Here is a 15,484-nt window from a genome sequence, read left to right as displayed (position 1 = left end):
TGATGTATTTTTTCACTAAACAATCGAATCAAAATAGGGCATCTAACGCAATGATTGTTTTCCTTCCCCTGTAGTTATGTTTTCCACAAGTTACTGCGAGGCTAAAATGAATTATTCAACTACAGCCGAACAAGAGCTTAAGCCTTGCTTTATTTGTATGCTGTATATTGGTAATTGGTAGAAATATATTTTTAATCTCCTATTATAATTCATTTTTTAACGAAAACAACTCCTCCATTGATCATAATTAACCCACTTTTCGCTCACTCATTGCCTTAAAGCACAATTTGAACTGATGCTCCAGTGAAACGCTTTCAATTTTGACCTTTTTCCATTGCAACGGAAATCACACTCCCTCACACCCGGTATCGATTGCATCTCAGTCGCCAATTTTCCCCCACACCAAGCAGCGCAATCAATCAATGCTATCAATCAACGTCATACCCGTTTCGGGGGCTTTTGTTTTTCGATCGTAAATTTATACTTTGCTCGACTCATTTTTACGTTTGGTGATGGTAAATATAATAATTGAGTGTATGTGTGTGTGTGTGCTCATACTGTTTCTGCTGCAGGCCTGTTTGAAAGGAAATTAAACAAAGCCAGCGTCGCAATGAATGTGATAAAGAGAGCAGCGTGCAACGTTGAATTGAAGAAATAAATTGAGCAAAAAAGGGACCATGGACCAGATAAAAACATCCCCCGAAAATTATAAAACTATCTGGCATTGTCGGTTGTGCCAACAATGATTTATATCACTTTTGGTTGCACTTTAAACTGAATTGTGCGGGATGGATTATTTATACTTCTTTTCACTAACATGCAGTGCTGCAAAATGTCATGAGTATCACGAGATTTTTATCAACGAACACAATTAACATATCCGTGGTAGCTTGATGTTCATTGCTGATAGTCAATAAAAGTGCGTCATGACATGCTGAACACGACATGCGAATTCTTGAGTCTAATGCGATACTCTGACTGACAAGTTGAGCTTAATGCCGGCGCAAGCATAATCATGTGTTTTTCTGGCTGTGAACAGTGCCTCCTAATGCCACTGTTTCAATCACCAACACTGTTTTGATTATCTGTCGGGTTAAACAGAGCGAGAAAACATGCTCATTTTGTTTCTTGGAACCACTCGCACGCACCGCATATCTCCCATAACCATCGCGATGATGACCGAGTGAAAATGTCGCGACCAAGTGGCTGACCAAGAGTTGGTTGCACACAATGTCACCAAGCATGTGATGGTCGCACCAACTGTTTGAGGCTCGCCTCTGATCATCAAAGTAGAGCTCGTGACGCTGAGATGATTTTGTTTCAGCCGGAATTTGTCATGACTATGTCAGTGACATTTTGCTAACCTGATCACAGCAAAAAAAAGTCATGACATAGTGACTGACCAAGCGATGGTCACAAACATGGCATGAGCAGGTATTGGTCACACCAACCGTTCTGAGTATCACCACTGATAATCACAATTGAGTCCGTGACGCTGATATGGATATTGTTACAGTCAGATCTTTTATGACATTGAAAGTGACATTTTGCAGCACTGCTAACATGACTGCGACCGGGAATTTGGAATGGTGTAGTATAGGCATGTGTAAAACGAACGAGAATCGCACCGTTCGAACAGTTCGGTAAAGTGCACGAACGAACGAGGTTCTTAACAAAAAGAACGACCAGGACTTTTGGAAGAAACTGACTACACCGAACGCGTTCGAACGTTCCGGCACACATAAATGTGGTAATAAAACGTGCAAAATCATATTGCTTTCTCGCTCTTTCTCGCACCGTGCGAACGGGTCGTCAGAGATCAAAATGTACCCTGTTGGTGTTGAAATCGTACCCATACAACTCAATTCCTCGAACGCCGTCGAATTTGTCCAGCAGTGTTCGATACTTGTGCTGTTGGTGTGGAAATAGTATCTATACGACTGAATTCATCGAACGCGTTCGAACTAGTGTTCGATCTGTGTTCTGTTGGTGTGTAAATCGTACCTACACAACTGAATTCATCGAACGCGTTCGATCTGATCCGTTAGTGTTCGATCTGTGTTCTGTTGGTGTATAAATCGTACCTACACAACTGAATTCATCGAACGCGTTCGAACTGGTGTTCGATCTGTGTTCTGTTGGTATGGAAATTATACCTATACAATTCAATAGATCGAGCCCGTTCAAACGGATTAGTCATTGTTCGCGAATGAACTGAACTGAATAGATTGCGCTCATCATGTTGATCCATATTTAAGTAGTTTTTTTTAATAGAATCCTTAAGTGTGTATAAGGCATGGGGTACAATATATGCAGGAGACATTTTTGCTCGTATTAGTTTTTTACATGCTAGTTTTTGGTCGGTTTTGCGATGGATTGTGTTGACCAGAGCCGAGTGTTTAATGTTTTTAAATGATTGGTTTCAACCGCAGAATGAGTACTTCTTTGGCTACAGTATGCGTCTATGGTGGGTAAATGAAAAAGATAACGAGCGTTCTTTGTGAATAAAAACCTCATGAAACAAAGAACGAAAGAATCGTCGTTCGCGTTCGGTTCTTCTTGGTAAGCGAACTAGTTCGTTCGCGTTCGGTGAAAAGAATTGTTTTGCCCATGCCTAGTGTAGTATATACTTCCGAAACCGTCCATGAACACGAATATGTTGCACCTCAACACATTTAAGGCTTTCTAATAAAGAAACTAACCTTAAAATTTATAATTAAAATTGAAAGTCAAACACGTTTTAAAACGAGCGTTATAAAATTTCATGTTATTCAAAAGTAATTTCTAGCTAAAATCGTAACCACTTATTGTTAGTACCTGGGGACAATAAGTCATCGAGAGCAACTCTCGCAACTTTTAGTGCTCATATCGATCAATTTTCCCGTAACACTTGTCATTGCATTCTCTTGTCAATTTGATCATCTGCCTGTCGTTAAACTCTTGCATGTGGTATCAGTTGCAACCATACCGACAAGATTTATGAAATGTTTCAACGGATATCGCGCATCTCTTTAGGTAAAAGTATAAAAACGGTTCGTGAGTAGAGGATACATTTGAAATTGTTTCCTTTAATGTCAGGCGGCTAGGCAACATAGTTCCAATCTGCCGCTGCTAATAATTGATGGAACGTCCTGTGAACGGCGACAGATAGACACCGTTTCGAGAACCATTAAATTTGTCCTATAAGGTGAACACTTCTCGGAGGACAAAATAGAAAAAGAGCAACCTAAAAAACTCAGAAACTGCTCTTCTACAAACGCACAACCAAACCCGCTCCGTTTCACAATACGCTGGAGGGGAAAAAATAATACCAATCAAGGTGAATATAAAACGAGTAGCATGTACAAGCGCATAAAAATGCAGCATGAGAAAGTGCAACGCTGGTACCGCACACAGCTTTCCATACGCTCTTCAATGCCGGGGGAAATATTCATACCGAGAATGTTGCTGCGTTCTGGTGGTCCTTTTTCTCTCTGCTTCAGCCATCATCACATCCATTAGCAACGACTCGCTAACATTGTTACCGCGACAGATCGACAAGTCATTCCGTTGCAACAAACGTGTAGTTCGCGCTGTGCCGTGGATTAAAAATCTATTTCACCTTCATCAGACAAAAACGAGAACAAATGGGGTTGCTTTTTTGTGTCCCCAGTAAATGCAACAGCGGTGCTCGGTTCGAGGGATGAAGCAGTTCTGGAAACTGTCACAGATGTACAGATTGTTCATTTCAATTGAAGTTAGCTCTAAATTTTTAATATTTTTGTAGATCTAACAAATGAAAAAAAATGAAATGACGGTTTTTCACAACATAAAAATAAACATTTCCTATACTTTACATCTAGAACATAACAAAGTGTTCTTTTTGAAGGATTTAAAATATCACTAAGTTCATTAAATATTCCTACAAAGTTATTTTTTAATAATAAATTTCCTTGAAATCCCACACACTAGCCTTCATGAAAGGCTTTAAAAACCAGAAAAAAACATAAACTTCATGACAAATTGATGTATTGAATAACCATTCCGCCACTGCTGATGTGTCCTTAGTGAGCTTTCCGCACTCTGTGTGCTTAGCACCATGACAGCAGCGCCACACCGCATCACCCATGCTTCACACATCTGTCAAACAGCAAGCTGACAGTGTTCGGTGACGAATTGATCGAAAATCAAAAGATACGACCGTGTGATTTCACGTGTGTCAATCCAATGTGTTGTGCAGCTGTCTGACGGCTTGGCCTATATATTTTGCGTATTTGGTCGACAATGATTGAGATAATATTGATTATTTGGTTTTTTTAGGATGACCTGACTTTTATTTTAAAGCCAGATCACAAACAACAAAATCAAATCACGAGGTAATGATCATTGAGAGAGGTTTAAAGATCAGTACAATGATCCCCCAAAGCAGAACGTTTACTGTAACGATGTGTAATCGCTGCCAACTTTTCTCAGATAACAAAATAATTGAAACGCGTCCCCAAACTTCCAATAACAGTCGCCTCCAACATCATCGTGCGTGTCCAACAATTTCCAAGAAGCAAACAAAAAAACATCTACCTTTCTCCCTTAGGAGTTTAGCACAGTGCAAAAGCATCAACAAGAGAATGTGAAGAAAAAACAACGTACCACACCAAAATTGATAAAAGCTCGTAACGCTCTCGTACGCGATAATGTCCCTGTAGTCTGTGCTGGTCATTGAATGGTAATCATTTCCATCGGCTCGTTGCCGCGCACGTACGAACATAATCGTCACGGCGAGTACGAGACGGCGGCCAAAAATTACCGCCAACTTGACGCGTGCGGAACGCGTTCGACGGCAGACACCCGGACAAGACCGAGCCAATTGAATGTTTCTATGTGCTGGTGTGTCGCAACAAAGCACCCACCTCCCCATCGGAAAGGAAGCAGAACAGGGCAGGAAGCGAAATGTGTTCTCGTCATCACATCGTTGAGATAAATACCGCTTCGGAAGGGACAAATCGAACCACCGCGCACAAGAAGTTAATGGGAACGTGCCTGAAACGAGCGCGCCTATTGATTGCGGGTGGGCGGGCGGGGCACGGGCAAAACACGAGTTCAGCCCGGAAGCGCCAGGAACTGCGGTGGCAGCGGCGACGGACTGGAGCGTGAAGTGGAAATAATGTCACGGTCGGGTGGCACCAAACCTCCACCCCTTGTTCCGTTGCCAACCCGCGGGAAATCCGCTCGAGCACAATCAGTTTCCTGGCGCTCGAAAAGGAATGAAAGAGATTGGGGCGAAAAAATGGAAATTGAAGAGGGGAGAAGGACAAAAATGAGGAAGTGGAACCGGAAAAATCAAAAATGAAAATCGAGCAAGCACGAGCGCAACATCCTGTTCCGTTCCGTCCGCGACGGCGGCCGTGTTTTGCATTTGCGCAACGGGCACGACCACCATCACCACCACCACCACCACCACCACGAACCCGATCGCGAGCGGAACGAACGATTAGAGGATGGCAAATTATTTTTTTCCTGCTCGCTGCCATCCCTTGGCCATGCGACAAACGACAATTGTGAAAATAGTTATGCACCGTACACAATTAATTTCCGCTCCGCATAAATAGTGACGCAGGGACAACCGTTCAATCCGTTCGCTCACAGGCCGGGCACGTTTTGCGGCCCCCGGGCTGGCTCAGCAGCGTGGTATTCGTTCTGTCACTGAGGTTGAAAGGTTCGGTCGCCTTTTGTTTTTTTGTTTTTTGCTTTTTAAATGTTTCACGTTCGCGAGCCACACCTTTTTCTTCTGCCTTGTTTTGTTTTGTTTGTGACAGAGCTTTCCCGGGCACTAACGCTGCAAAAGAACATCCGCCAACGACACAAAAGGTACAAAAAAGCGAACCAAACAAATCACAGCATCGATGAGCGGCTGGACGTGTTGAGAAAATGTGGCAAAACTGTCCATTTCGAGGCCGAAAAAGCTCGTACGCGGTCGCCACACTGCGCACGGTCTAAACGGTCCCTCCTCTCAACCACGTTAATGGTGAACAATCACGCACCACCGGACCTGTGTGGGAGATGAGATGCAGTGTGCCAAGGGAAAAATCCCGTTCCTACCACCAGCACATAGAGGCACGTTGCTGAGGGACAGGAGATTGTTGGAAAGTTTTTCAGTTTAATATTTATGAAGCAGAATTAGAGACCGCTGGAAAGCTCAAGTGGAGGAAAAAGCCTCGAGCTCGGAACGCGCGCAAGGGGTGGAAAAATGTATGCAATATGAATGAGAACACATCAGCCGGGGCACATTTGAGGACACACCGGCTTGTGGTGGTGGTGGTGGTGGCGGTTTTTGCTCCCACAGATGCAGATGAGCGCTCGGAAGCCTGGGAAGAAATCCCTCCCCCTGCCAAATGCTGGGGGAGAACAAATCAGAAAGCCACCGGTGAAAAGTGAAACTCGAAGGGGGAGGGAGAAGCAGACAGAGGGTTTGTTAGCGAAGAATAAACCCCGGTGGGGATTATTTGCCTCTCTTTCACGAGCAATTTCGCAGAGCACTTACTGGCAGTTGAGCAGGGGGGAGTGCAGGGCGAAATAATTCCCATACATGAATTTATAACACTGGGGGATGGTTAGAGGCAATGGTAGGAAAAAGGAAGGACGAGGAATCCCCTCGAAAGAGATAACGAGTGTACGAAAATCTGTATCGATCGAAGAATGCCCATTAATGATTTATGTCAATCGATTGTTTCTGCTGGTTCGCACCGGCTGCAGCAACACGTCCATCAAGGTGAAGCATCCAGCATAACCATCCATCCAAGCAGAAGTTTTTCTTTGCAGATGTAAATGAAATTGGCATGTGGGTGGTATTGTTTTTTTTTTATTGGGGGAAGGGAAGCAAGCATGCGAGAGCGAGTGAGAGCGATTATCGAAAGCGAGTGTGCAGGACCGTGGGAAGCTTTCGCAGTAGCGAATGCAAATTTAATGAGCTCACGTTGCGATGCGCCGGCATGATGGATCACGCGATTGCCATGGTGATGGGTTTGGTGCTTTGTGTGTGTGTACGTTTTTCGCCCATGCTGCTCCATATCACTGTCGCAGTAATTGGATGGTTTGAGTCTTTGCTTGTGTATATGTTTTAAATGTTTCTTTTTTTTCCTTCTTCGCAAAGCATACTTTCAAGCGCGGCTTTCCGATATGAGGATATTGAATATTCTAACAGCGATGCAGATGTGACTTTTGATTATTATTTTGCAATGGGATTACAGCTGCCGGTGGTTGTTGAAGTCGTATTGGACGGTGGCAGGGAGGTACTTTTTCTGGTGTTTTGAGTGCAATTTATTATTTATGCTTTCATCGCGTCGTCACCTGACGTTGGTGTGATGCAACGTTTTAACGAGCTCACACACACACACGGGAAAATGTGCGGTAATGTTGATTTGGTTGGAGTTATTTCATTAATCATGCACCTGCCTGATGCGTCTACTAATACACATTGTGAATAAGATCTCTTTGTAATACTTAACCTAATGAATAAGGTTAAAATATGTTCAGAAAGTGCAACAATACAAGCAAATGGGAATGTTTTTTGAGAATGATTTTCATTAATTTCGTTTGTTTATAAAAAAGTGTCTTTGGGAAGCATTTTTGTTTTTCCAAAACCATGTAATATTATGTCGCGAAACTGAGGTTGTTATATTTTAAAGTTGCTTGGTCCTTATGGAACTGTCTCTAAAAAAAATATGTACTTTACCAATCGTTTACCCTTTTTACAATACCAGAAACCATTCTTAAAGTTAAACGAATTCAAACGAATAGCAAAACTTACCTATCCTCGCCTCGGTCAGCTTAACACAGTACGTTGCTACCAGGAAGCAAACCCATGTTAACGCTATGCCCGGGAAGACCTTCAATAGCCTATTGAGGTCCATTGTAAGTGTCCCAGGATATCCATTATGTTTCATGTAATCAACATGGAAACGGAGCAGAGCAATCCGCTGGCCGCATTCGATGCAACTAGGAAAGCAATACCGGCGGAAAGATTCCACTGCAAGCAGGCAGGGAGAACGCACGCACTACACTTCTTCAGCGCACACTAACGGTTCACTTGGCAAGCAAGTTTATTTCTTCTGCGGGAGCTTTTTCACTTCACTTATTGTTGGTTTAGTTTTTCCAACCGTTTCGATATCTAAATAAAGCACAGGGAAATAAATTATTTATAATCACTTGCATGCAAAGAGCTGATAACAAAGGAAAAGGGTAGTATAAGTTTCAACTAACCAAAAATTCTTACTAAACAACACTGTTCAACGCCTACATTTGAACACACAGTTCCACATAGTTTTGATATACATTGTCGTCACAGTTTCGGTAGCCTTCAGCTATTTCTATTTTCTAAACACCAATTTAACAAACTCTTCCGTTTAGTCGTTTTTTCACCTTTCCTTCGGAAAGCTGTCGGTTGCTTATTGACACGCATCAGAAAGCAGCCGATAATAGTTCGCGTTCACTCACAAGACGCAACAAACACACACACACACAGGTGAAACTTTTCGCTCCGCTTATCTTTTCCGCCTGTCACTTTCGTTTCACTCGACACGCGCAGAGGCAAAGTAAATGAAGAGGATTAAAAATTAATACACGAGCCAATAGGAGTTGAACACACGGGTCCGTGCACCTGCTGAAGGTGTGACATCCACCGTATCGAAGGGCTTAACTTGAGAGGGGGGAACCTGTCATCGAATGTAGTTCCCGTGCACGCGTGTAGCGGGCCCGGCTGTCTGCCGTTATGTATTATAAATGTCTAAAAATATCCAAACATTCCCATTCGTCGAAGTGTGTTCATATTTTATCAACGCTTGCTTTTCTACTGCCTTTAGGGCAAGCGACGAGGACAAGCTTTTCGTAAAGATAACAAAAATGCGCAGACAACGAGTTGTCATTAAACAGTGGAAAACAAACATTTCAAGAACTATTGCCAGCCTTTTGCTTTGTTGCAAGTTCCATAAAAAAATGTTTGCTCCACAAAAGTGTCATTTTTCAAACAGGAGCTTTCTAAAACAGCTTAAAGTCACTAACAACAACAACAACAACAACCAAAAACCAACATCGATAAAAACGGGTTTTTGCTTATCCAGTAGGGCATGAAAAAAGAGGGGCTCGCTTTAAGTGGTTGATTACGATTATTGCGCTTGCCTGTTTGGCAGTCGGGAAGCAGCGTGTTCAAAGTGTTCCGTTTTCGTGCATAGTTTTCATTTTGCTGCTTTCGGTGACATTTGGTAGAATGTGTTTTTTGTGAGCTTTTTTGCCACGTAGCTGCATTTAACTTTCCACTTCAGCAGCCCGGTCAACCTGCAACGAAACAAGAAAGAACAAGAACGAATGGTTAAACAAGGAATGTTTTTTTTTTTTTAAGAAAACTCTTTCACAAGTAGGACAGAACGAATGAAGGTGGTGCTGTGTCAGTTTTTTGTGTGAATTTTCTATTCATCGAAAAAAAAGGAAAGTTTTGCCAAAGGAAAACGGTTGACGACCGGAGTTTTTGAGGCCAGCTTTTATTGGCATTGAATTAATTTTGCACCCTAGCTTCCTTATTTAGTCTTTAATGGGGCTTTTTGGTTCGGTTTCCGGTCCAAAGGCAGGTTTTTTTACGATTTTGTTTAGCTCAGCACCATTTCGTCGGAAATGGAATTAGAAGTGAAAATGGTAAAAAAAAGGATTACTGAACAGGAAATAATTACAATCCCATAAACATCCAGGTTTTGTGGCGTATTAAAGTTTTATGTGGGAAGTTTAGTGTTCACAACTTGAAAAGAAAATGATGGTCAATCCACAAGCTCATCCGAAGTATTAGTAACTGTTGTTTTAGCAAACGTTTTAGCAAAACAAAATATCACTGTCACATTTACTGTTCTAAATATCCTATTTTCCTTTAACTCAACCTTCCCCTCTGCAAAACGATATCCCCTAATTGCATAATCAAAGTGGAAAAAATACGACCGCAACAACCCGACTGCCGTGGGTTGGCCGTAAAAATCGTTGCTTTATTAAACCAGCGCCATGTTTATCTTTCACCCGCGCCAGCCGAAATTATTCAATCATCTCTACTTCCTTTGGAAACCGCGCACACACACACACACACACACACACACACACACACACACTCGGATGTCGGATCCCGTGTTCGTGAGTGCAAATTTTGCTTCATCAAACCCTTTTCTGCTGCTGTCTACTCCCGTCCTTCAAGCAAAATACACACACAGAGAGCGAGCAAGCACTGTGCCATTTATTATTCATCGCAATTTGTGGCCTCAATTGTGGCCTTGCCAAACAAATCATATCCATTTATTCCGCATCATTTCGATCCATCCGAGCTGCGAGCTCGCTCGGTTCGGCGGTCGGCTGCTTACGTGCGGGAGCAAGCAGCAAAAACGAGTGTAGGATTCAAATCACCCTCCAGAGGGTGAGAGGAAGGATCGCGGGGAGAGCATAATTGCCACACAAAAGCGGGCCAGCGGTAGCGGAGAGCGAGCGGAAGGAAAATTGCGGCATCACGTCTTTGTGTGCGGACGCTCGGCTCGGAAGCTTTGGAAACGCACCGAGCTTTTGAAGTTGCCGTTGCATGGGCGAGAGGAGGGGAGGGGAACCGAAGGAAGCGACACAAGATTGCAGTTATAGATAAAATGCCAACCACGGTCAGCTTGCTGGCAGGAGGTAGAAGGTACGGCCGGGATCATGTCTCGTACGCTGAGTTATGCTAACGACTTAAATACGCCGACGACGACGACGATGATGATGACGAGGTTAGTTTGTGCTCTGATTTTTTGTACTCTTATTATAACCGCCACTCCAACCAACCGGCGGCTAGGGCCAAACGGAAAAGATTACACAAGCAACCCCCCCCCCCCCCCCAATCCCACCGAAAAGAAACGCTCCTTGACGGACGATTGGTAAAAATTACATAAGGACCCAGACGAGTTTAGTGAAATTGCTCACTTCCTTCCTAAGGACGGGCCCAGGCGTAGCGATTGCGAGAAACATCCTTCGCCCGAATGCTCCCACCGTACCATACTGCTTAGAGGACTGACATTTTTCGGTGCCAAATGGAGGGCATTGTTTGTTTGCAGGTTGAAGGTTTTAGGCTGATGAACAGGGAAGGGAAAGGAAGGGACGGGCGGTGCGCGTTCAAGGTAAGCCCCGTTTTTGTAACGATCGTCCGTAGTTGGAATCGGAAATGCTAAAGAAGACGCAACTGCGTAAAGGTAAACGCATAAATGCTAAGCAAACTAGTGAACCCCCCCCCCCCCCCTCTCCTCCCGTTCTGGATGAGTTCCGTGGAAAAGTGCCAACACGCACACAAACACACACACACACATACAACCCATGGTGGACGGTGCTGCGTCTTAAGCGGATTAAAATTATCGCGTTACGTGTCGTGAAGCTATAATTATTAACATATTTTCCTTCCAACGGTTCACGTTTTCCTTTGTCCCCGCTGCAAGGGGAGCTGGTTTTATTTTTCTTCTTTTCTTTTTTGTATAATTCCAGCACACATTTCCTATGAAGCCCCGAGAACCCCGCCCCCCAAGAGCGCAGCTTTATGTAAGATAGTCGATGTAAAGGAAATCGAGAGTGAAGGTGGCACTACCGAATTAAAGCCAAGAGCACACGCTTACGCCAAAAATCGTCCTTTCCGACCCATTTCCTTCGCCCAATCTTGTACAAGTGGAAGCAGGAGTACGATTCCACCTGAAGTGAGCTTCGAGCGGCAAAGATAATTTTAATCCACTTACACAAAACAGAGGGCTCGGAACCATCGGGCGACACGGGTGCTTTACTTTGCAAGTTGCCAGTTCCGCCTCAGTGGGATTGGGGAATGTTTCCTTTTTTTGGGAGGGGCATTTTTTCTTCTTCTTGCTTTTTTTGTTTTCTGCCCTTAAGACAGCAAAACCAATGCAATACCCGGTTGTCCTGTTCGTTGCAGGTAGGGTAGGCATAGGCAAAGATTATTCCATAAAGGGATTAGCTTAAGCGACCGCGAAGGGCGCGAGCGAGGTGGAGGAAAACACAACACTACCACCACTGTTCGGCGGATTAATCGGAGGAAAATTAGTGAAACAACGAAAGTCAGTTAGCGGAGCAGAGGAATTAGTTTTCTTAATCCTAGTTTGTTTTTTTTGCTGGAAACCATGGTGCAGGATGGTTGATTGATTTTTGAATTCAAGAGATTACAATTGGAATGGGAGAAAGCTCTTGCAATTGGAATGTTGTTTTGGTAGGAAAATTGGGAATAGATTTTGAGAAAACAAACAGCTGTCGAAATCTTCTTAGTGCTAGTGAGATTCAAATAGGAATATACAAATCCTACTACTCAGTTCGTCAAATATGATTTTTAAATTAAATTTCGCATTATTACAACGGCCAATTTAAAGACTCTTGGAACTCTGAAGTATCCCAAAAATACTTTATTAAATCACAGGTCAGAGCGAAAGCAGAAACCTTATTTTATTTAAGTTCATAGCTTAATTCGACTTCATTTTAGATCGATCACAAATGGCTTAGCACTAGTTGTCATAGGCATTATCAATTGAGTGTTAAACTTAATTCTCACGTTTTGCTCCCTTCTTAGTTTCGTTCTTACCTCAACAACCAATTTGATTTAAATAAATAATAAAACTAAAAATATATATTTTCTTTTTCATTACAGGACTTTTCTGATGTTTCATTTCCATCACAATAATTTTTAATTTCTTCAGCATGATTTTCAACACCGCTCAAGCTGGATTGAGTTTGATAGTTTTTAGAAGCTAAGTGTTGAAAATCATGTGTTGAAACTGACATTTCATTTTGAAGCAAATACACCATTTGACAGCTGTTGAAAAACATCTTGAATGCGGTGAATAATTATGTGCAGATTCCAAAGTGACTTAGAAAACCCTGTAAGCTCAACCTTCCTAAACGATGGCATGAACCAACATGAATTCACCTGAGCAACAATCCAACTACCAGCAACCGTTGGCAAGACAATAATTATAAATTCATAATGCCCATCCGAACGCTGCAAACTAAACCCAGCAAAAACCAAGCACCAGGCTCAGAAACAGGATGAAAAATTCAATTTCACTCTCAAGTGTACCATTTTTCGATACCGAAAACCCCCGGGGTGCCCAAAAACAAACGAACGACCCGTCGTCCACTCAAAGACAAATAATATTTTAATAGTGTGCAAATGGTTGGCCAACCAATGGAAAATGAATATGATTAAACGGGCAACAGGGCAGAGGCTGCTGAGGACCCGTGGTTGCTACGCAAACCAGTGGCAAGTGTTTCTCGGGGTTTGTTTTCCGGTATTTATTCAGCTTTTATTCAAATGCTTTTGTCGCATGCTCCAAAGTACACAGCTTCCCGTACATTACCCGTAGCGCGCAGAGGGAAAATATTTTCATTACAATAAATTGTGGCGTTTGTTTGTTTTATCGTCTCAGTCCCAGTCGTGGCGTGTTCTCGAGAGAGGGAGAACAAAAAAAAGCGAAAACAAACACTGCGTTTGCAGGACAGACAATTTGTGAAAAATCATCATTTCCGACGCCTGTTTCTTCCGCATCTCTTGCCCGAATCCGTGATCAGAGGGTCGGAAAAATTGACTACTTCCGATCAGTGCAATCAGTGCCGGCACCCTCCCCATCAACCTCAAGCGTAAGGATCAATGGACCAGTTCCTCAGTTGCGCTCATTTTCGTTTCCACCCCAGGGCAAGAGGGGGGTTTGGGCACAAAAACAACTCCGACCGGCCGGCACAAGGACAAGGCGCAGGCCCTGCTCTTGGACTTATGGCTTGGGTTGACTTGGGCCGCTCTCTCGTCTCGTTTTATTGAATTTTCTCCGAATTTCATCAAGTTCCCGTTTATTGTGTGTCCTCCATCAAAGTCAATGTCAAGTCATGCTTATTATGAATATTTATTGCTAACCTTCCCTTTGCGGGACCTTTCACGAGCACGAGCACATGGGGTGAAGAGCACACTTCTTCCTTGCGTGTGCTTGTTTTTTCTTCTTCTCTTCCTGCTCTTTCTTTTGCTTATTTTTGCCGCCCCAAAAAGAAATCAATCAAATAAATCGTACCCTTGGCCGGTCTTTGTTCATTCCGGAGCCGGGTCCTCCTGCATTATGGCTCGGGAGGAAGGAGGTTGCATGTAGACCGAGGGTGTTTGTTTGAGTTCATTTTGCTTGGAGTAGTGTGTTTTCGCTTACATTATGGCAAGTTTTTTTTTTGTTAAATCTTTAGACAACATGGGTTTGGGGTATTTCTTCCTCGAAAATGTTATTTGCATGCGAACTTTCACTCGCGTTTTGGGAAGACATTGTACTACGCACACCTTCATCAACCTACGCAAGCGAATGGTATTGAAAAAGCAAATGCCATAAATGATACAAACAAAGCATATTCCATCGAACAGCCAGTGCTCTCCAGCAGAGGCGTCACTCAATCAATCTTTGGTTTCGGAAAGCGAAAGGTCCCACCAAAAAAAAAAAAAAAAAAAAAAAAACATTGAAAAAGAAATTGAACATTGAAGCAAAAACGCAACCGCTCAGCAACAAAACCGTATGCATTGCTTTGTGTTGAAAAGCTCAACAATCTTCCCAGCAAACAAAAAAACAACAACACCTAAACAACACGAAACCAATCTACGTCACGATCTACGGGCGACGAATACAGGCATCTCGTCTCGATTTAACTCAATGAATCTCACATTTTTTGGCCCCATCCCCGTGATTGTTTTTTGGTGCTGCACTCCTCTCCGCTTCTTTTGGGCCACAAGGTGCTAGAAAAATCAATTTTCCAATAAAACTCTAATCCAATTTCCGGGGTCACACTTGAGGGGGGTGGCCGTCGCTGTGCCGTTTTTTAAGTTCAAGCGACGGGCAGGGTTTTCCGGTTACGGGAAGGGATGGTGTTTTTTTGTTGTTTAAACTCTCTCGCTCTACAGCGCCACTTTAAACTGATTTGTATTCTAATCTTATTGAATTTTTCGGGCACTTCCGGGGATCTTGGAATCCGTCCGTGAGCGAAAGAAAATGAAGCAAAAAGGATTCGAAAAACCACTCTCTGCTCGTGAAGTGGACGCAAACTTGAGGTCTAGTGTTTACTCGGCGTGAAGTGGGGCAGCAGTGGGTAAAACAAAAAACACTCCCCCATCGTGCAGAAAGATGATGACCGTGTGGGAGGAACTAGAAGAAGAAGAAAAAAACATAAAAGCTCCACTCAACTCAAGTGCGGAGAGGCATAGAAAAAACAAAAACTGGAAAAAGGGCTGGGTTATAGATCGAGCGAGACCGTTTCTTCCTAAAAAAAAACACATGAAGGGCAAATTGTGTGTGTGTGAATGTGGGTGTCGCTCAGGCTACCTTAATTGGAGCCTAGGATCCCGCCAAACCCCACCATATGCCACCCCTTCCTCAAGAAACAAAGCACAAGCGTCCAGCCGTTTCCCATTATTGTCGTCTCGCCTCGAAACGTCGTCCCAGGACCCGAA

General features: G+C 43.2%; 1 protein-coding gene across 1 annotated transcript in view; it reads right to left on the bottom strand.

Moving 5' to 3' along the window:
- Window positions 1-8,001, bottom strand: part of LOC120950424 (acid sphingomyelinase-like phosphodiesterase 3a) — a 53,817-nt gene extending 45,816 nt beyond the window's left edge. Inside the window, exon 1 of the mRNA XM_040368425.2 lies at window positions 7,784-8,001. Within this exon, the coding sequence (XP_040224359.2) occupies window positions 7,784-7,919 (136 nt within the window). The 5' untranslated portion in view covers window positions 7,920-8,001. The remainder of the gene's footprint in view (window positions 1-7,783) is intronic.
- Window positions 8,002-15,484: the final 7,483 nt, after the last annotated feature.

This window comes from Anopheles coluzzii, chromosome 2, assembly GCF_943734685.1.
Source record: "Anopheles coluzzii chromosome 2, AcolN3, whole genome shotgun sequence".
NCBI classification, from domain to species: Eukaryota; Metazoa; Arthropoda; class Insecta; order Diptera; family Culicidae; genus Anopheles; species Anopheles coluzzii.
The sequence above is the reverse complement of the archived record's forward strand: the minus strand, read 5'-3'. Positions and strand labels throughout refer to the sequence as shown.